At 46.9% G+C, this 22,260-nt stretch overlaps 1 protein-coding gene across 3 annotated transcripts in view; it reads left to right on the plus strand.

Moving 5' to 3' along the window:
- Positions 1-1,389: 1,389 nt before the first annotated feature.
- LOC141052323 (uncharacterized) overlaps positions 1,390-22,260 on the plus strand; it is a 136,519-nt gene continuing 115,648 nt past the window's right edge. For all 3 annotated transcript variants that reach the window (XM_073549534.1, XM_073549536.1, XM_073549535.1), the window contains exon 1: positions 1,390-1,561. In XM_073549534.1, the coding sequence (XP_073405635.1) occupies positions 1,529-1,561 (33 nt within the window). In that variant the 5' untranslated portion in view covers positions 1,390-1,528. The remainder of the gene's footprint in view (positions 1,562-22,260) is intronic.

Genomic DNA, 22,260 nt, shown 5'->3' on the forward strand with positions numbered 1-22,260 from the left:
CACCTGATAAAATATGCAGACACACGGATCTGTGGGAAAACGGTGACAACTGGATGCACACGCAAGTCCTATCCGTCACCACTGAAAGTCAATGGAGACGAAAACGGATCCGTGTGCAGCCAAAATATGCAAGTGTGACACCAGCTTACCCTATATAATTGGGGCTGACCCGAGATCTCTCCACAGGTTTTACCTAAAATCACTTTGTATTCCTTCCCCTACCCTTAGGGCTCATACTCACTAGCGAGAGACTCGGACGATTCTTGTGCGAGTCTCTCGCATGGAAACCTGGCGCTGCCACCGGCACTGGGACTGGAGCGTGCGGCTGCATAGAAATACATGTAACCACACGCTCTGGGCCGAGTGCTGGTGGCAGTGCCGGGTTTCCATGCGAGAGACTTGTACGAGAATCACGAGCGTCCCTCACAAGTGAGTGTAACCGTTAGCAGCAACAACTGCCGCCGTCTCTCCTCCTCCCTGTAGTGTTGTCCTGAATCCTCCTGGCCCTGCGATCACCGGGATCATTACATAGCGGCACTAACGCTGTAACGGATGAGGTAACGCCCCATTGGCTGCAATGCTACTAACGCATCCAAGATCGGCCTGATGCGTTACTTCATGGCGCCCCCTGGAGCGCGGTCTGCAGCATTTGTGGGGGCGCCATGAAGTAACGCATCAGGCCGATCTTGGATGCGTTAGTAGCATTGCAGCCAATGGGGCGTTACCTCATCCGTTACAGCGTTAGTGCCGCTATGTAATGATCCCGGTGATCGCAGGGCCATAAACGCAGTGTGAACCCGGCCTAACACTGTGAGAAGATGATATACCAAACAATGTGCGGAGCCTCTCCTCCTACACACACCATATACTGTATGTATACGCCAGGGAGGAGGGGCCAGGAAAGTGGAGCTTTATTTGGGACTAAGGGTGTGTGCACACGCTGCGGATTCTGCTGCAGGTCCGCAGCAGTTTTTGCTGCGGTGTACAGCACCATTATTTCCTATGGGAATACAAAACCGCTGTGCAGACGGTGCAGATTTTTCTGCGCGTTTTTTCTGCGGTTTTGAAACTGCAGAAAGAATTGACATGTCATCGACGAGATGAAAAACCGCAGAGCAATCCGCAGGTCTTTTGACCCGCAGATTTACCTGCGGATTTTGCTAAATCCGCACCCTAATCCGCAGTGTGTGCACGCAGCCTAAGAGTAACGCACAGGTCATTGCAGATGATGAAGATGACAAACAATGTGCTGCGTCCTTCCTCTTACACATAGTCACACACTATATATGCCATGGAGGAACTGGCAGGATATATTTGGTACTGAAGGGTTAACTCTCATGCATTTATTCACATCTCCTCTTCTCCTGACCGCTCCTCCCCCCAGATGAGTCACTGCTTCCAGGCGCCAGAAAAAAAAACAACTGCTCGTTCACCCTGCAGAGCCGGCTCATTTCGTTCACAGCAGGGAGCCGGCTCTTTGTATTGGATCGTTCACGAGCGACACATCACTATCAGTCACAGCTCAGACATGGAGAAGAGCGTTATCTCAGAAGAGTCCAAGGTAATGGTGGCGGTCAGTTCTCCCGGCACATAGAGGAGCGCTGAGCCTACAGCGCTGGACTGACAGACCCTATGAAGAGTCCCAGTGTAGAACATGTCAGACCCGTGCAGGTGTCTGCAATGTGACGTGCGCCCTCCCCTCAGGGCAGCCAGTGTGTGAGAAGTACAGGCCAGCCAGACGGTTGTGACCATGGCGCCTGTCTGTGGGGGTGGGCTATATTGGGGTGTAGGGAATAGTCACTGACACTATAGAATCTGATGCAACAGGACCAGAGATGGGACCGCGTACTGAAAAGTTTGGGGCAGGTAGCGGACACTTAGGCTGTGTGCACACGCTGCGGATTCCGCTGCGGATTAATCCGCACGGATTTTGCAAAAACCGCAGATAATCCGCAGGTCCAAAGACCTGCGGATTATCTGCGGTTTGGTCCTGCGGATTCACTATCTCCACAATGGTGGAGATAGGAACCCGCAGCGGTTTCCGCAGAAAGAATTGACATGCAATTCTTTCTGCGGATTCAAATCCGCGCGTTTTTTTCCGCAGCGTCGGCACAGCGTTTTTTTTTCCCCATTCAAATGAATGGTACTGTACACCGCAGCTAAAACTGCTGCGTGTCCGCAGCGGCCAAAACCGCTGCGGAAGCGCAGCGGAATCCGCAGCGTGTGCACACAGCCTAAGGCTATGTGCACACGTAGATTTTAGTCTCTGCGGATTTTGTAGAGAAAACCGCAGGAAATCCGCAGGACAAAGTGCTGCGGTTTTTCTGCGGATTATCTGCGTTTTTTCCGCGGTTTTGCCCTGCGGTTTTACACCTCATAATGGATGAGGTGTAAAACCGCAGCGTTTCTGCACCAAACAATTGACATGCTGCAGATTGTAAACCGCAGCAAAACCGCGCGGAAAAAAACGCAGCATGTGCACAGCTTTTTTTTATTTCCATAGGAAATAAAGGTACTGTACAACGCAGCAGAATCTGCAGCGTTTCTGCAGGGCCAAAAACGCTGCGGAAACGCAGCAGAATCCGCAGTGTGTGCACATACCCTAAGGCTGTGTGCACACGCTGCGGATTTGGCCGCTGGTGTACAGTACCATGATTCCCTATGGGAATCAAAAACCGCAGTGCAGACGGTGCGGAATTTTCTGTGCGGATTATCTGCGGTTTTCAATCCGCAGAAAGAATTGACATGTCAATTCTTTCTGCGGATTCTCCTGCGGTTTGTCATCTCCTCTATTGAGGAGATGAAAAACCGCAGGGCAAAACCGCAGAGCAATCTGCAGGTAAAACCGCAGGTATTTTGACCTGCGGATTTTACAAAATCCGCGCGGATGAATCCGCACCTTATCCGCAGCGTGTGCACACAGCCTAAGGGTGTGTGGACACGCTGCGGATTGTCCTGCGGATTTTATCTGCAGTTTTTCTGCAGTTTAGCCTGCGGTTTGACACCTGTCAAAGAATTGACATGCTGCGGTTTTGAAACCACAGCAAATCTGCACGGAAAAATCCGCACTGTCTGTACTGTGGTTTTCATTGATTTTAATGGTACTGTACACCGCAGGACCAAAACCGCTACGGATCCGCAGTGTACAGTACAATGTTAGCCAATGTGATTTCAAATCCGCAGTGCACATGCTGCGGATTTTTCCACGGTTTAAAATCCGCAGCATGTCAATTCTTTCTGTGGATTCTGTTGCGGTTTGCCACCTGTTCCATTGTCCAGGGGAAAACCGCTGGTCACTTTACCTGCAGTTTTACCTGCAAATCCGCAGCGTGTGCACTCACCCTCAGGGTTCGGTGCTGAACTCCAAACTTGGACTTTTTCCGGACGTTTTAGTGTTGAGAGCGTTTGGGCCCCCATTGACTTCTATGGGGTTTGGCTAGAGTTCTGGTACCAGACTTTAGACTAAAGTTGTGTTGAACCCGAACCATCCATGGGTCCGCTCCTCCCTGAGCAGATGGTTTGTGGGGTCCACGGTCGGTTAGGGCTTGTTTTAGGTCCGTCTACAAACTAGAGATGAATAGATGGTTTCAAAATTGACGGCTTTTCCAAATATTCACCAGAAGCCTCAATTTATGCCACGGAAACTTACTGTAAATTATGACAAAATCCATGTATAAAGGTACTGTCACACTAAGCGATATCGCTAGCAATATCGCTATAACTTGTGACGTTATAGCGATATTGCTAGTGATATCGCTGTGTGTGATACTTACCTACAACCCGCTCCCCCGCTGGTTATCGCTGATCGCGCGAGAACGTCCTGGACCACTTCTCGTAGTCAGCTTCCTGCGGCGCTCCCTGTGGAGCCGGGCGGGAGGACATCAGGATCGCCCAGTGTGACAGGTAAGTAGCGACCCCCGACCCCAGCGTCGCTGGTGAGATCTGCCTGTGTGGCAGCTCACTAGCGACCACTTAGCGATGTACCAGCGATCCTGACCACGTCATATCGCTGGTCGGGATCGCTGGTACATCGCTATGTGTGACAGTACCTTAAGGCTGTGTTCACACACATCGTTTTTTTTAGCGGTTTTTACTGCGGTTTTCACTTTAAAACCGCTAAAAATAAGCTTCCCAGTCATTTCTATGCATTTTGCACTTTTTGTGCACATTGATGCGTTTTTTACCGCGAAAAAAACGCATTGCGGTAAAAAACGCAGCATGCTCATTAATTTTGCGGACTTTTCCTCGGTTTTGGCTTCTTCCATGCGGTTTGAAACCGCTGCGGAAAAAACGCATCAAAACCGCGCAAAAACCGCCGCGGAAAAATAGGTGCGGTTTCTGGGAAGGGATTCAGGTTTTTGAGCAGAAATTTTCTGCAACGTGTGCACTTAGCCTAACAGTCAGAGCTCTCCAGGGTGTACAGTCATGGCCAAAAGTTTAGAGAATGACACAAATATGATATTTTCACATGATCTGCTGGCCTCTGGTTTTTATGTGTGTTTGTCAGATGTTTTTATCACATACAGAAATATAATTGCAATCATATTATGAGTAGCAAAAGGTTATATTCACAGTTAGAATGAGTTAATGCAGCAAGTCAATATTTGCAGTGTTGACCCTTCTTCTTCAGGACCTCAGCAATTCTCCCTGGCATGCTCTCAATCAACTTCTGGATCAAATCCTGACTGATAGCAGTCCATTCTTGCAAAATAATGCTTTTATTTTGTCTGAATTTGAAGGTTTTTGTTTGTCCACCCGTCTCTTGATGATTGACCACAAGTTCTCAATGGGATTAAGATCTGGGGAGTTTCCAGGCCATGGTCCCAAAATCTCTATGTTTTGTTCCCTGAGCCATTTAGTTATCACCTTTGCTTTATGGCAAGGTGCTCCATCATGTTGAAAAAGGCATTGTTGATCGCCAAACTGCTCTTGGACGGTTGGGAGAAGTTGCTCTTGGAGGACATTCTGGTACCATTCTTTATTCATGGCTGTGTTTTTAGGCAAGACTGAGTGAGAGCCCATTCCCTTGGCTGAGAAGCAACCCCACACATGAATGGTTTCAGGATGCTTGACAGTTGGCATGAGACAAGACTGGTGGTAGCGCTCACCTGGTCTTCTCCGAATAAGCCGTTTTCCAGATGTCCCAAACAATCGAAAAGGGGATTCATCAGAGAAAATGACTTTACCCCAGTCCTCAGCAGTCCACTCCCTGTACCTCTTAATAAAACAAATCTCCAAACCATAATTTAATTAATTGTAGATGGCATAGTTACCACATTACTAAGAAGGAGATTGCATAGCGGCAACAACTCATTAGATCATAGGAAAACCGGAGAGAATAGAGTCTAGGCTAATTTAGCAAAAAATATCAAAATTTTTATTAGTCATAAAAAATGACATGACATATCAGTATGTACAGAAAAAACACTGAACACAATATAAAGGCGAGCAGACAGTATAAGAAGGGGTACTTATATAATTAAAAGTGACCTCAAAACCCTAGAACGTGGCATAGAAGTCCTGGAATCACGCTTAGCACATGTGAGATAACGCAGATATATGAATACTGCCGCTGATCATGGTAATCTTGATGGACAAAATAGTCCCAAATATAGTAAGCATGATGCTACACCACAGGTATCGGAGTTCCTCCAATTATAATCAATGTCGTAAGTAGACAAATCCAATAGCACTTAGAATAATATGGCGGGGCACCGAACACCGTGGTATGTAAAGGGACTAAAGATCCATTGCTTGTAAAAGGTATATAAGGCAGAGCGACTGAGATCAATAAATCAACCAAAGTGCATTGCTAGTGTGTAATTACCCGTCATGCTTCCAAGGTCACTTTTAATTATATAAGTACCCCTTCTTATACTGTCTGCTCGCCTTTATATTGTGTTCAGTGTTTTTTCTGCACATACTGATATGTCATGTCATTTTTTTATGACTAATAAAAATTTTGATATTTTTTGCTAAATTAGCCTAGACTCTATTCTCTCCGGTTTCCCTGTACCTCTTGCAGAATATCTGTCTGTCCATGATGTTTTTTCTGGAGAAGTGGCTTCTTTGCTGCCCTCCTTGAGACCAGGCCTTGCTCCAAGAGTCTCCGCCTCACATCGCGTGCAGATGCACTCACACCTGCCTGCTGCCATTCCTGAGCAAGCTCTGCACTGCTGGTAGCCCGATCCCGCAGCTGAAACACTTTTAAGAGACGGTCCTGGCGCTTGCTTGGCTATCTTGGGCGCCCTGGAGCCTTTTTGGCAACAAGTGAACCTCTCTCCTTGAAGTTCTTGATGATGCGATAGATTGTTGACTGAGGTGCAATCTTTCTAGCTGCGATACTCTTCCCTGTTAGGCCATTTTTGTGCAGTGCAATGATGACTGCACGTGTTTCTTTAGAGATAACCATGGTTAACAGAAGCGAAACAATGATGCCAAGCACCAGCCTCCTTTTAAAGTGTCCAGTGGTGTCATTCTTACTTAATCATGACAGATTGATCTCCAGCCCTGTCCTCATCAACACCCACACCTGTGTTAATGGAGCAATCACTGAAACGATGTTAGCTGGTCCTTTTAAGGCAGGGCTGCAATGATGTTGAAATGTGTTTTGGGGGATAAAGTTCATTTTCTAGGCAAATATTGACTTTGCAAGTAATTGCTGTTAAGCTGATCACTCTTTATAACATTCTGGAGTATATGCAAATTGCCATTAGAAAAAATGAAGCAGTTGGCTTTGTAAAAATTAATATTTGTGTCATTCGCTAAACTTTTGGCCATGACTGTATTGCACCTATTTAGCACTCTGTAATGCAAACAGTCGTATTAGGAAGCATTCTCATGATGTTTTCGAAACAGCGTGTTAAAATACTAAGGCCTGTTTCACACTTCAGTTTTTTGTGTCAGTCAAAATCCGCCAAAAAGGCGGAAAGCGGATCCGTTCCTAACTGATGTGAACGGATGCCACCGGATCCGTTTTTTTGACGGATCCGCCGAATGAAGAATTTTAAAGGAACCGCTGCCCGGGAATGAGAGAGAGAGAGAAAATTTTTTCGTCCGCCAGAAAGGATTTCAGGGTTAAATTCCCGGCTGACTTCCTTTCTCTACGCATGCGCACTGTAAAATGCGGATCCTGCAGCAATAAAAAAGTTGCAGGGTCCGTCCAGGCATATCGGTGGACGCAAAAAATTTGGTAGATCCGCTAAAAAACGGATCCAAGGTCAGCTCCTCCTCACTATGCTCCATTCCATTGGCCTCAAGGACACCGTTCTCTCCTGGTTCTCCTCCTATCTCTCCGACCGCTCCTTTACTGTTTCTTTTGCCGGTTCCTCCTCCTCTCACCTTCCCCTTACTGTTGGGGTTCCTCAAGGATCGGTTCTAGGCCCCCTCCTCTTCTCCTTGTACACTGCCCCTATTGGTCAAACAATCAGTAGATTTGGTTTCCAGTACCATCTCTATGCTGATGACACCCAATTAACGCTTCTTCTCCTGACATCACGCCAGCCTTTCTAGAAAACACCGGCGATTGTCTAAACGCTGTGTCTAATATCATGTCCTCACTATATCTGAAACTGAACCTGTCAAAGACTGAACTCCTTGTGTTTCCTCCCGCTACTAATGTACCTACACCCGACATTGCCATTTCCGTCTGTGGTTCCACTATTACTCCCCAGCAACATGCCCGCTGTCTTGGGGTCATACTTGATTCCGAGCTTTCCTTTGCCCCCCACATTCGATCACTGGCTCGCTCTTGTCATCTGCACCTCAAAAACATTTCTAGAATTCGACCTTTTCTTACTTTTGACTCTGCAAAAACTCTTACTGTTTCTCTTATTCATTCTCGTCTCGACTATTGTAACTCTCTTCTAATCGGTCTCCCTCTTACAAAACTCTCCCCTCTCCAATCTGTCTTGAATGCTGCAGCCAGGATCATATTCCTCACCAATCGTTACACCGATGCCTCTACCTTGTGCCAGTCATTACACTGGCTACCCATCCACTCCAAAATTCAGTATAAACTTATTACCCTCACCCACAAAGCCTTCCATGGCTCAGCACCACCCTACATCTCCTCCCTTGTTTCAGTATACCACCCTACCCGCACCCTCCGTTCTGCTGATGACCTGAGGTTAGTATCCTCAATAGTCAGAACCTCCCACTCCCGTCTCCAAGACTTTACACGTGCCGCGCCAATTCTTTGGAATGCACTTCCCAGGTCAATACGATTAGTCCCCAATCCCCACAATTTTAAGCGTGTCCTGAAAACGCATTTATTCAGACTGGCCTATCGCCTCAACACATTAACCTAACCTATCCCTGTGTGGCAGAGCCAAAAGTTTTACCATAACCAGGTTCCCAGCATCATGTTCCCACATGCTTTATGCATCCATTAGCCCTCTGTGTCTGTACTGTTAAACACTTAACATTATGGCTGGTCCATACAATCAGAGCAACTGTTACCACCCACCTTTCGTGTCTACCTCTTTCCTCATAGACTGTAAGCTTGCGAGCAGGGCCCTCACTCCTCTTGGTATTTGTTATAATCTACTGTATGTGATTATTGTTATGCTGTAATGTCTATTGTCTGTACAAATCCCCTCTGAAATGTAAAGTGCTGCGGAATATGTCGGCGCTATAAAAATAAAATTTATTATTATTATTATTATTATTATTATCCAACGGATGGCCATCCGTCAAGATCCGCCGGTAATGCAACTCAATGGGGAAAAAAACGGATCCGCAAAAGAAAATGGCGGATCCGTTTTTCTTCAAAAACCAGCGGATTTTTCAAAAACGAAAGTGTGAAACAGGCCTAACTGATGTGAACGGATGCCACCAGATCCGAGAGAGAGAATTTTTTTCGTCTGCCAGAAAGGATTTCAGGGTTAAATTCCCGGCTGACTTCCTTTCTCTGGGCATGCGCAATGTAAAATGCGGATCCTGCAGCAAAAAAAACATTGCAGGCTCCGTCCAGGCATGTCGGCGGAGGAAAAAAATTTGGCGGATCCGCAAAAAAACGGATACAACAGATGGCCAGCCGTCAAGATCCGCCGGTAAATGTAAAAGTCACGTTCCAGTTATACAGAGGGCAGTGTAATATCCGGAGAGTGTGAATTGCCATTGTGTCACTCGGAAGAGGGTTGGAACGCAACACGCAGGATGACGGGAAGTATATTACTACACTTGCAAAGGTTTAGGCAATAAAATAAACAATTGGAGGGCTTTTTTTATGTCCAAATATCTTCATCTAGCTGGAGAGAAACAGGCGGTAATCAGCAACCTATTCAAAGAGAATCTGTCATCAGGATTTTATAACACAAACTGATGTGTAAGGGTAAGTTCATAATAAGTGTCTTTGCTTTTTTATGCTAATTTTCAGCTGTTTTTTTACAGTACCAGCAAAGCCTGAGATATCAAAAATCTCATGCAACACACATTGTTGTTTTTTTTTTTTTTGTTATCAGGATTTTGTGCTTTGCAGCTTTTTTTTTTGACATAGAGCATGTCGCTTTCAGTGTTTTTGCAGCGTATTTCACCCATTGACTTGAATGGATGGTGAAAAAATGCTGCAAATGCGCAGGTTGAATTTTTTTTGCAGCGTATTTTCTGCAGAAAAGTCAAGGACAGCAGAAGGCGACCTCACTCACAGTTAGCTCGGCTACATCTAGATCAGGGGTCTCAAACTCAATTTACCCGGGGGCCGCTGGAGGTAGAATCTGGGTGAGGCTGGGCCGCATCAGGCTTTCCACAAGAAAAGCTCTTACAAAAACATTCCAATGTTCTCAAATGTCTTTTTTTCATCTTATTTTGTGTTAAAAAATAAAAATAAATTAACAAAATCGTAAGAAAAAAACAAATCGATCAGTAATAAATAAATAAAATGAAAATGATAATACAGCAGATATAGAAGACTGAAGAAACCACATATAGTTGCTGACTAGAGAAGTGTAATTATTATTATTCAGATGTCTGTATTAACAGTTGTTTAACATTTAACTTTCTGAACATGAATGAAACATTGAACATAAACTGTTTTGAACATGGCTTCTTCTGCCTACTTCTTGCTGCTAGAGATCTGGCAGTGCTTACTCTCACACAGCCGAGCCACATTTCACTTAGGCTGTGTGCCCACGATGCGTTTTTTTAAGCGTTTCCGCAGCGTTTGAGCCGGATCAGACGCTGCAGAAACGCTTAAAAGATGCATCAAATTAATTAGCATGCGTTTTTGGCTTTTTGTGCCAATGCATGCATTTTTAACCGCTCAGGAATCGCTTAGCGGCTAAAAACGCAGCATGCTCATTAATTTCCGCATAGCTGAGCGTTTTTAGCCATCCCCAATGATCCCAGAAATCACGTGTCAAAAAACGCATCAAAAACGCGTCAAAAAACGCGCGGAAAAAGACGCGCGATTTCTGGGAAGGGGATCCTTTTCCTGAGCGTTTAAAAACGCTAGCGTGGGCACACAGCCTTAAAGGAGGAAGCAGTTGAGACCCTCAGTAGGGCTTGAAGATGCTCATCAGTAAGTCTGGACCTGTACTTGGGCTTATTGAAATTCAAAGTAGAGAAGAGCTTTTCGCACAAGTATGTGCTCCCAAAAAGACACATGGTCCTCTTGAACAGTTCGGGAAAGCTCAGGGAAGCTGGGGGGCAATTCTCTCAAAAATTGCCCGAGCTTGTCTGCTTTTCCACTCACCTCTCTGAACTTGGCATTGAGTTCAGAGTTGCACTGCAGGTCAATGAGCTCTATTTGAAGCACAGGAGGGGCATCTTGCACATCAAAGGAGAAGGGGTCCGCAAAAATTTGAAATGTGTCTCTGTGTGTCTTGAAGTCTGCAAATCTGTAGCTTCAAAATGACATCCATATACTCCTCACCACTGAATGGTGTGCCTGCTTCCATGAGTGCCTTGCATGATGGGAAATGGCAAAGGTTTGTCTGAGGAATCTGGGCTTTCCATAACATAAGTTTTGTAGAGAATGCTCTCACGTTGTCATAGCGGTACTACTTGTGACTGGGATTTCACATGCGAGACTCGGCCGTGTTTCTCACATGTGTGATCCCGGCTGAGGTGAGGGACGCAAACTATTGTCCCGAGGGCCACCGTTGGCGCGTGGGCCGTGAGTTTGAGACCCCTAATCTAGATGGAAGGATGCATGATGCGTCCATGCAGCCTGTCATCCAGCAGAGCGGACCCGAACCCCATTCACTTGAATGGGGGGGCACGACAATACAGTGTTTGACACGCTGTTATATGCATGACAATGTGGCAAACACCGCTTCTGATCGGCGGTGAAACCATCCCCACCGGTCAGAGCCACCACGGTTCCCACGATGTCAAAAGTCAGCGTGAGCGCTCAGCTGTGATCGGAGGTATAAATTTTACCTCCGGTTACTAGTGGCGGATGATGGGCGTATTCATCAGCAGCTCCTGTGCTGTAAATAAATAACAAAAAAAAAACTGCGTTGGTTCCCCCCTATTTTTGATAAGAAGTCAGTCAAAACTCACAGATGGGGGATGCAACCCTCAGCATTAGCAAGGCTGGTTATCAAGAATAGAGGTGTCCCCTCGAGTTTTCTTTTAACTGTTCAAAAAAAAAAAAAAAAAAGTAAAAAACTGCATGGGGGTCCCCCCATTTTTTGAAACCATCCTTGCTAAGGCCTCTTTCACACGTCCAGATATTTCCTGTACCGGAAAAAAACGGTACTGGAGATACCATCCGTGTGGCACATCAGTACCACATGGACGGCCGCTGGGCAAGTAGCGCTACAGTAAGTGCTGTTCCCCTGCATGTGGTTCTGAACTTGGCTGTCATTCTTCCCTGCTCTGCTGGCAACAGCTTGAGTAGGGAAGAATGAATGAAAACAAACCGACGTGGGGTCCCCCTTATTTTTGTAACTAACCCGGCAAAACTATACAGGCGCGGGCTGCTATTCAGTCTGGTAAGGGGCCATTAATATAGGCCCCCCCAGTCTAAAAACAGCAGCCTGCATCTGCCCAGAAAAGGCGCATCTATTAAATGCGCCTATTCTGGAGCTTTGTCGGGTTTTTCCCACTAACCCCACTTGCCACATATACAGGGTAATAAGGGGTTAATGTCACCTTGCTATTGTAAGGTGACATTAAGCCCAGCTTAGTAATGGAGAGGTGTCACTAAGACACCTATCCATTACTAATCCTATAGTAAGTAAAGGGTTAATTAAACACACATCTATTTATATAATTGCCTTGTAATGTTTTCATTTCCTGCTCTGCCCAAATGTCACCGTATCCCAGAATTCCAAGCGGAGGAAGTTCACCTACCGCCATATTGGGACACCCATGTGATGGGTGTCTCAATATGGAAACTGCTGCTGATACCAACCTAATGCACGGTACCACTAGCGGAACACTGTCGCAACACACACACTATACGCCGTACGCACCACACACACACTCGCGCACTCACACACAGCCTCTTGCGTGGTACCACCAGCTGAACACCGTTGCAAATTCCGCGCACATGCAGTGAATCATTCGGCTGATCCCAGCTGCAGATGCACAACGTGTCTACAGGCAGAGGAAGCCGGTCACATTAAGGCTATGTGCCCACGTAGCGATTTAATCCGGACAATGAAAACCGGACTCCTTCCCAGAAATCGCACGGTTTTTCCCGCGCAATTTCACCACGATTATGTTCGCGATTTTCGCGTGCGATATTCAAGCACTTTCCAAGCGACTTGAAGCATCGCTTGGAAAGTGATTGACAGGTTGGTCACACTTGTCAAACATAGTAAAAGATAGAATGTTAAAAATGATAAAAAAATAAAAAATCGGGGTATATTTACCTTCCGACGTCCCGCGCTGTCTCAGTGACGCTCCCGTTCCCAGCGATGCCTTGCGAGACCAGTGATGACGTTGGTCTCGCGTTGCTATAGCGATCTCATGAGACCACGTCATCACAGGACCTTGCCGCAAGGCATTACAGGGAACGCTGAGGCCGGGAAGGCAGCGCGGGACGTCGGAAGGTAAATATACCCCGATTTTTATTTTTTTTATTTTTTATTCTTTTTTTTTTTTTTTACAGGGGTATGGTACCCAGGGCCTGGAGGACAGTCTCCTCTCCACACCATGGGTACCAACCGCACATGAGACGCTTAAATTCGCACATGGTGGGCATAGCCCAATGCGGGAAGCAAGCGATTCTCATGCATTCCTATGGGTGCGGAATCGCGGCAATTCTTTGCGATTCCGCACAAAAGAACGAGCATGCTGCGATTTTTTTTCCGCAATGCGATTCTGTCGCGGAAAAAAGCACAGCATTAGCACAGCATGTGCGGAATGCCATAGGAATGCATGGGGTCAGTTCTGTACACGATTTTTAAACATTTTTGCGCCGAAAATCGCGGCAAAAACGCTTAAAAATCGCATCGTGGGCACACAGCCTAAAGGTGTTTTCCCACGAACGAAAGTTCATTTTAAAAATTGTCTGTGTCTGACCGTGTACGAAGCATACCACATCTCCTGGGCAGGGGAGGAAGCAAAAGACAATACTGACATTGCAGCAGGGGATCACAGAGATTCATTTTGTGAGGTAAAATATTTCACTGACTGTTTTTAAACAATATTTTACCTCACAAAATGTATCCTCTGTGATCTCCTGCTGTAATGTCAGTATTGTCTTTTGCTTCCTCCCCTGCCCAAGGAGCTGTGGTATGTTCTGTACACGGTTAGACACAGGGGTAAGAGAGACAGAGCACTGGGGGGAGACAGCTCAAACGGGACAGCACGAGGGGAGAACACGGCACAGGAAGGAGAGAGCAGACAAGGGGGGATAGCACATGGGTAGACAGGTCAAAGAAGAGAGCACAGATGGGAGAAGTTAGCACATGGGGAAAGAGAGAGTGGATAGGTGGGTGAGCACATGGGGGGGGGGGGGATTCTCAACGCTGCAAAGCCTGCCCCCATCGTGACATTACCACCCTCCCGATGCAATGGCATCGGGCCTTCATCTAGTTAAGAATAAAGTCTTTTAATGAAATTATACAACACATTTTTCACATCTTTATTAGACTGCTAATTCCATCTTGAAGCCATTGATCACCTGTAAAAAAAATAATAAAAAAAACAAACCAATATAGCATACCTGTCCGGCGCTCAGTCAATTCCAACGCCGTAAATCCATCTCTGGGGGTTAATAAGTTTACAGTTGGAGCGGTGCTAATGCGACCGCTCGGACTGTAAACTACTGGGGAATGAATGGGAAGCAGCGCTCACAGACTCAGTGACGTCACGTCACAGATGAGACAAAAATGGAACTTTTTGGCAAGGCACATTAGCTCTATGTTCACAGATGGAAAACATAAGCATATCAAGAAAAGAGCTCTGTCCCTACTGTGAAACATGGAGGAGGCTTTATTTTCTGGGGCTCGGGGCAACCTTCAAACACGAGACAACTGGAGCAGTTTGCTCTTGAGGAGTGGGCCAAAATACCTGTCGAGAGGTGCAGAAGTCTCATTGACGGTTACAGGAATCGTTTGATTGCAGAGATTGCCTCAAAAGGTTGTGCAACAAAATATTAAGGTAAGGGTACCATCATTTCTGTCCAGGCCTATTTAATGAGTTTTATTTTTTTTAAAATTCTGTGGAAGCATGGTTGAAAAGCAATGTCTGACTTTCATCTGTTCATTTTCATAGATTTTTTTTTATTACTTTTGTCAGATTCAGCAGACAGAGAAAATTTGACATCAGGGGTTAAATGGGTAAGGCCAATAGATGACATACTCTCAACAGATGTGAGTAACTCAGGTTGGAGTGCACACTTGAGAAATCACACAGTTCAGGGGACCTGGTTATCTCTATGAAACCATGCATCGAACCTGAAAGAGTTACGGGCCATGGAAAGATCTTTAAGAGGCATTTTTCCCTTCGGGGTCGTCGTGTCGGGCAACCGGGTGACTTTTGCATATATCAACCACCAAAGGGGGAACAAGTTCCCACCCTCTAATGATGGCAGCAAGCAGACTCTTACAGCTGGCAGAACAATGTCTTTTGTCCCTTACAGGACTTGGTATAAGGGAAGTAAAGAATACCAAGGCAGACTTCTGAGCCGCAAAAAGCTAAAAGAGGGGGGAAAAGACTTTGAACTCCCAGATCTTTCAGCACAAAGTACTCGCATGGGGGCAGCCGGATATAGATCTATTTGCCAACAAACAGCACAACAAGATGAAAGACTTCACTAAACCCAGGAAAAAAACATGAGATACATACCCTTCAGATCCCCTGGAACTTCAGGATTGCCTATGCCTTCCCTACAATAGTGATGATTTCAATGGTTGTGGGGAGGATCAGGCGTGGGTAGTTCTGGTTGCTCCATTCTGGCCTAAAAGAACATGGTTTTCCCTGGTAAGTCAGTGTCAGATGCATGGATCCTGTTGGAGATCCCAGGCCTACTCGCCCAGGGTCCAGTATGCCAATCTCAAGTGAAGGGCTTTCATCTAGAAGCGTGGTAATTAAGAGGGCAGTACGGAGTCAGAAAGGGTTTTCTCCAAGGTTAGTCTTCACCTTGTTAAAAAGTAGAAAACCAATAACAAGGATTTATGGCAGAACATGGAAAAAAAAACTTGTAGAATTTTCAGGGCTTCCTCTAGAGCAGGCATGGGCAAACTGCGGCCTGCGCGCCACATCCTGCTCCCTGAGTGTTCATGTGCGTACCGCTGACACAGCCAGAGTGCCGGAGATGGACTGATCTATGATTCTGATCTCAGAATCGTCATTCCAAATGTAGCCCTGCCTCCGTCTTCTCATTGGTGGATGTGGGGTTGCTCAGTTCCTGGCTTGCGGAGCTGGTGAAACCTGTGCAGGAGGCAGAGCGGTAAGAACAGGAGGAAGAAAGCAGGGACTACAACACCCTTCTGCTGTAGATAATAGGCAAGTAGCTTCTAAGTGTATGTTTCCACGGTCAGTATTGGCAGCGCTTTGGACGCAGCACATGTCTGCTCCGTCCAAAGCGCTGCCCACTTTACATAGGACGGTGATATTTATCTTGCGGTAACTGAGCGTCTTCACAAGATAAATAGACATGCTGCGGTCTAGAAAGACGTGCCGCTTCTCCAGTTATACAGGGAAGCCGGAGGGGGCCCTGTGTGCGTAGTGGAGATGGTATTTCATAAAATCCCCTCCACTATGCTGCAACATCTGGCCACTCCGGGTTGGATGCTGCGGCTGTACGCAGCGTCCTATCTGCAGCGTTTACTGACCATGGAAACATACCCTACGAGGAGCCCAGATACCACCTGGGAGGCAGCATCATGTGTCTGCTGTGTTGAGTAGGACATAGCACCTGTGTTGCCCCCTTTCACATTGGAATGAAAGTTGTGGGACTGCAATTTATGTTCAGGGAGAGCAGCTAATTATCCATTGCATCTCCCTGGATATACAGGGTCCAGCAGCCCCCTTCCTCACCTCCACTACTAGCAGCCTTTTGATGGGATATTCTATGTGCTCCCCCAACTGCTCTTCTGCCCCACCATGTACTGTGCAGCCTCACCTTTGTATGTGTTAACCCCTACCTCCCTCAGGAACATCATTAGTTTGTCTCACACTGAGTGGTGCTCCGGTTCCTGAAGGCATCAAGGCTCACGCCACCAGAGCAGTGGCAACCTCCTGGGCAGGAAAAGCAGGAGGTATCAATTGATCAGATTTGTAAGGCTGCTACCTGGTCATCATCTACCTTCTTTAGGCACTACAGACTGAATGATGTTGCAAGCGTTGGTCCCTGCCTAAGGTGTTTTAAATTCTCCAAAAATATCAAGTGTGTTGTCAGGTGAAGGGAAAACACCAAGGTTACTTACTTTTAGCTGTTTTCCAGGACCCATGATGGAATCCATATGTCCCCCCCCCCCCCCTTTTCACCATGTAGGTGTGCACTATAGATTGGGTGATTTGGTATTGGTTATGTATGTAATTATTCCAGAGGTCCGTTTATGGTCCATAACCCAACTCCTACGAGGGCAAGAGAACAGAACACCCTTTTATTTCAGTAGGTTTCCTGTCCTTGCAGGATGGATTCCGCTCTCAGGTGTGCTGTCATGGGTTCTGGATGAAAGGTTACCGGTAAGTAACCTTGGTGTTTCATAAAGTTAAAACATGGATGCAGGAGAGTTCTTAGAACACATAATGGATGACAACCATTTCGGGCCTTCCTCCGCTTCAATGGGACCTGGAAAGATTCTCAATAAACAAAACACTATATACAATGGTCAAATATGCCAATACTGGTGGTAGTACAATATGTATAAGCAGATGTTCGGCCTTGGTGTTGGCAACAGGGCTGTGGAGTCGGTAAACCTCCGATTCCTCAGTTTCCATGACTCCGATTTCCTTATACATGATTCATGTTTAAGTGATAAATTTACTCTAGTAAAATGGTAACATCAGGCTTTTAATTATTGTTATGATGCAATAATCAAGTCATTTAGATAGAACATAAAATATATTTTGGTGACAAAGCAGTAACCACATGGGCAACATCTCTAACAATTTCAGGTTGTAGAGGAATTGCCTCGTTCAGTCAGTTTTGATGAACGATTGAACTCTTCTACTTTGAGAGCAAGAGAAAAATGTTGCTGAAATATGGACACTGTTTTCTATGAGAGTGGAATCCCCAACCCCCCCCCCCCCGCGGCAACGCATTGCCTGCTCCATGTCGTCCAAATAATTTTCTAAATCAAACTCCTCATCTGATGAGCATGAAGAAACGGCAGCAGCACTGGCAGGACCCGAGTCCTCTTGCTCTTGGCCGTCCTGTAGCCCAATCATCCTGCTACCTCAATCAGAGCTTCTTTTCCTTTAGTAAGCTGTTGATCATTCTGCAATATAAGATTGCTCGGGTCCACATAAACAGCTGCCAGAAGAATTTTATTTTCCAATAGCGGTGTCTCTCGCCATTTCAGTAAAGCAGCAATACCATCTGCGATGAAACCTCTTTGGAACATGCAAAACAACAAGTTCTTCCACTCCTTTATAAAAATGCTAGGAGTTAAATCCTCAGTTTGTAACTTTTTAGTCACTGTTAATGGGTGATGAAGCAATTCCTTCAATTCAGCCACCTGTGTCCATTGACATTCATGTAGTGTTACCTGAGGGTTGGCCATATCTACAAGGAAGGGTTTCAGCTCAAGAAATCGCTCAATCATTAAATAGGTGCTGTCCCACCAAGTGGCTTGAACCAAAATTGCCCCTTTTCCAGCACGTCTCCAAAATGGAATCAATTTTAGGGGTTCTGGCAGTAATAGCCAATTTCCTCACTTTGCTAATCAGAATTCCAGCATGTCCCTCTTGCAGACTCTCTTATTGCCAGCTGTAGTGTGTGCACAAACACAGCACATGTGATGAATAGGAAAGAGGTGTGAAGCAGCTTCAACAAGATCACTTAACTGTAAAGAATCATTTGCTGTTCTTCTGTAGTATTATCTGTTTGCTCCTCCATTATGGGAACAGGACTGTGACCTTCCATCTCCAACGTACTGAATGTGAAATGTTCTTCTAGCTGCTTTTCACCTTCATTTTTCTCATTCATCAGTTTAATAGTACTTATGTTTGAAGCATTATCAGTTACAATAGCAAGAACCTGTTCTTTTGTGAGATCATACTTTTGGTTAAGGGCTTCTTCAATCACTAATTTTCTCCTACGCCTCATTGGGGGACACAGGATCATGGGTGTCATACTGCTTGCCACTAGGAGGACACTAAGTGAACACAGAAAAAGTTAACTCCTCCTCTGCAGTATACACCCTCTCGCTGGCTGAGATTTCGCAAGTTCTTGCTTAGTGTCTGTAGGAGGCACTTGGGTCTGGCTTCAGACCCCATCGTTTTTAATTTCAATTTTTTGAATCTTTTTCTGTAAATTTTTATTTTTTAATTAATGGAGTGAAGGGGGCGACGGATTTCTTTCAAGGGTCCGCTCTCCCCCGAACCAACAACAGGCAAGAACGTGGAGTATACCTCCCCGTACTCTCTCCTGCGATGACTGGGGCATGCCTGATTCTTCAGGGCGACGGTTCCTTCACGGTCCCGGTCTCCCCGCACGGATAAAAGGGCAAGTACACGAAGAAGACCACTGAGGAGCACTTCTGATGGCCTGAATTAGCCCCATGGCCTCTCCGTCCCCCTGCCTATAGGGTGAATGGATTGAGGTATACCCCTTTAAGAACTCCAGCTCTGCTGCATCGCCCGGGAGGATGAGGGCCGCCGCCGTCCCAGACAGCACGGCCTGCGTGAGCACCTGATTGGAGGTACGGGGCCGGGTCCTGGTCCCTGGGGGAAGCACTGACCTAGGGTCAGCGGCGGTACATCGGTCGTGGTCCCCCGTTTTTCCTTTCAACCGGTGCTCAGCACTGGCAGGCCCGGAAATTTAGTCCCCGGCTTTTCGGCCGGACTAGGCCGCAATTTGCATGGCGCCGCCCACGTCCTTGGCGCCTCTCGCTCTGAACGAGAAGCTCCCTGTTAGCCTCGGGGGCCATGTTTTTTTACCTGGGCCTGCTCTGTGACGGCTGTGGGGGGGCGCACACTGACTGACTGCACCTGGCGATGCTGCAGGGCCACCGATATTCCTCCTGGGGACACAGCATCAGGACCGTGGGTAAGCTGCATCTGCCTTAGGAAGAAAGCTTAACCCCTTCTCTGCACATTCACATCTTCTGCAGTCCAGGCTCTGTAACCCTTTTGGGGGCACTATGTCTCAATCTAAAGAAGCCAAAAGGGCTACTAAGAAGCACACTGCATTCTTTACCTCTTGTGCCACTTGTAAGACTGTCTTGCCCAGTGCCCAAACTAATCTGTTATGCACGGATTGCGACCCGACTTGTGCTCAAACGCCATCCGCTGCTACCGGGCCCTATGAATTTAGTCTGATTGGGCTGTTTCCCTGTCACGGTCTGTGGAGTCACTGACCAAGGCTATAGACTCCCTCCGGGACACCTCTTTAAATCAGAATGTGCCGTTGCCGACCGAGGAGGGCTCTGGCGACAGTGGGGAACCGTCCACCAGCAGGGGCCGTACTCTGTCAAGAGATGGTCAGGTCTCTAGAAAGCGGACCCATGACGCATCTTCCAGTCATGCTCGTGCTTCAGCATCTGCGAGTTCTGTCTCTCGCTCTCCCTCTCCTAATGCTCGCAGTGAACATGACTCTGAATATGAGTCTGACACGTCAGTACTCCAGAATCCCCCAAATGACCAAGAATGGCTTGATTCTCTTATAGAATCAGTCAACAAGATTCTGAGGTTGGACGAGGAGAATATTCCTGCTCCGGAACACGTTTCTTTTAAAAAGACTAAACGTGTGCGCAGAGTATTTGCCAGCCATCCAGAGTTTAAGGGCATTGTCCAGAGACATAGGGACAGGCCACATAAACGGTTCTCAGGTCAGGAGCCTATTGAAGCTAAATACCCTTTTGCTCCAGAACTAATGAAGGATTGGTTACAGTCCCCCTTCTGTGGATCCTCCTATATCGTGTCTTGCTTCAAAAACGCTTCTGTCCGTTTGAGGGATCTTCAGTCAGAAACCCCTCTGATCGTCAAATTGACTACCTTGCTTGCTCCATTTTTGAGGCTTCAGGAGTGGCACTCTTTCCATCTTTCGCGGCGACTTGGGTGGCTAAGCCTATGGCCACTTGGGCAGAAGTGTTAGTTACTGCCATCCAGGATAGCAATCATCCTCCAGAGGCAGCCAGTCTCGCCAGTCAGTTCACGCTGGAGACTTTGTAGTGGACACTTCTTTAGATGCTGCCAATTGCGCTGCACAGGCAGCCGCAAATGCAGTCTCCATTAGAAGGGCCCTATGGCTCCATGACTGGCGGGCGGATTCCACTTCCAAAAGATCGCTAACTTCTCTGCCGTATCATACTGGTCGTCTATTTGGAGAGAAACTGGATCAGCTCATTTCTGACTCTACCGGGGGGAAGAGTAAATTCCTTCCCCAACAAAGGCCCGTCTGGCTGTTTCGGAATCAATAGCCACCTCATTTTCGGCCCTTTCGCAACAATTCCAGTTGGTCCTCCACAACCTTCTCTTCTGGATCAGGTCGGTCCCCGCATGGAGACAGTTTCCCAGGTCTCACACAGACCTAACTGCTCTTGGAAACCCAGGCCAAGGGCATCTGGATCTAGGGGAGCCAGATCCTATAGATCCTCTACACAATGACTCGATGCGTTATCCATCGGACACCGACAAAGTAGGCGGTCATCTACTTTCATTCAGTCAGACCTGGCCCGCGGTCGTCCACGACGAGTGGGTCAGAGAGCTTGTGTCCTCTGGATACAAAATAGAATTTTATTCCCCCCCCTCCAACACATTTTTTCCGGTCCTCGCCTCCTAAAGCAAATACAACAGCTTTCCTTTCGGGCCGTTCATGCGCTGCAAAGGGACGGAGTCATCATTCCGGTCCCTCAAGATGAAAGGTTCAAGGGTTTTTAGTCAAACCTTTTTGTGGTTCCAAAGAAGGACGGAACGATGCGGCCCATACTGGACCTCAAGCTGTTAAAACAGTTTGTCAAGGTACGGCGATTCAGAATGGAATCTCCATTCAATCGTTGCCTCCATGGAAAGAGGAGAATTCCTAGCATCCATCGATATCAAGGATGCTTACTTTCACATCCCAATTTGTCCATCACACCAGCAGTTCCTGCAATTCGCGAGGAACACTTCCAGTTAGTTGCCTTACGTTTCGGACTCGCCACCGCCCCCCAGAGTCTTTACCAAGGTCATGGCAGCTGTCTTGGCCATCCTTCACGCTCAGGGAGTGGTGGTACTTCCGTATCTGAACGACCTACTGATTAAGGGCCCGTCCCTTCCAGCCTGCGAGGAATCTGTAGGTATCACGGTAGATACATTTTCTCGCCTGGGTTGGAAGATAAACTTCGAAAAGTCTTCTCCAGCACTGGCTCAGCAGGTTTCCTTTTTGGGAATGATCTTGGACACTTCCTGCGGGTTGGTCATTCTCCCTCCAGAAAAGGTCCAAGCCTTACAACAGAGCGTGGACCCTTTCCCGACCAGTTTCTCCATATGTTTCAGCATGGGGATTCTCGGAAAGATGGTAGCAGCGATCGAGGTGGTCCCATTCGCACAGTTTCATCTCTGCCCTTTACAACATGTGCTGCTGTTGACTTGGGACAAGAACCCGTTCTCCCTAGACCGTTGGTTTCTTCTGTCCCTGCGGGTCAGACAAACCCTCAGGTGGTGGACACTGAAATCTTCCCTGAATCAAGGGAAGTCCTTTCTCCCAGT

The sequence above is a fragment of the Dendrobates tinctorius genome, unplaced genomic scaffold, assembly GCF_039654945.1.
Source record: "Dendrobates tinctorius isolate UK_male_01 unplaced genomic scaffold, ASM3965494v1 ptg000159l, whole genome shotgun sequence".
Taxonomy (NCBI): Eukaryota; Metazoa; Chordata; class Amphibia; order Anura; family Dendrobatidae; genus Dendrobates; species Dendrobates tinctorius.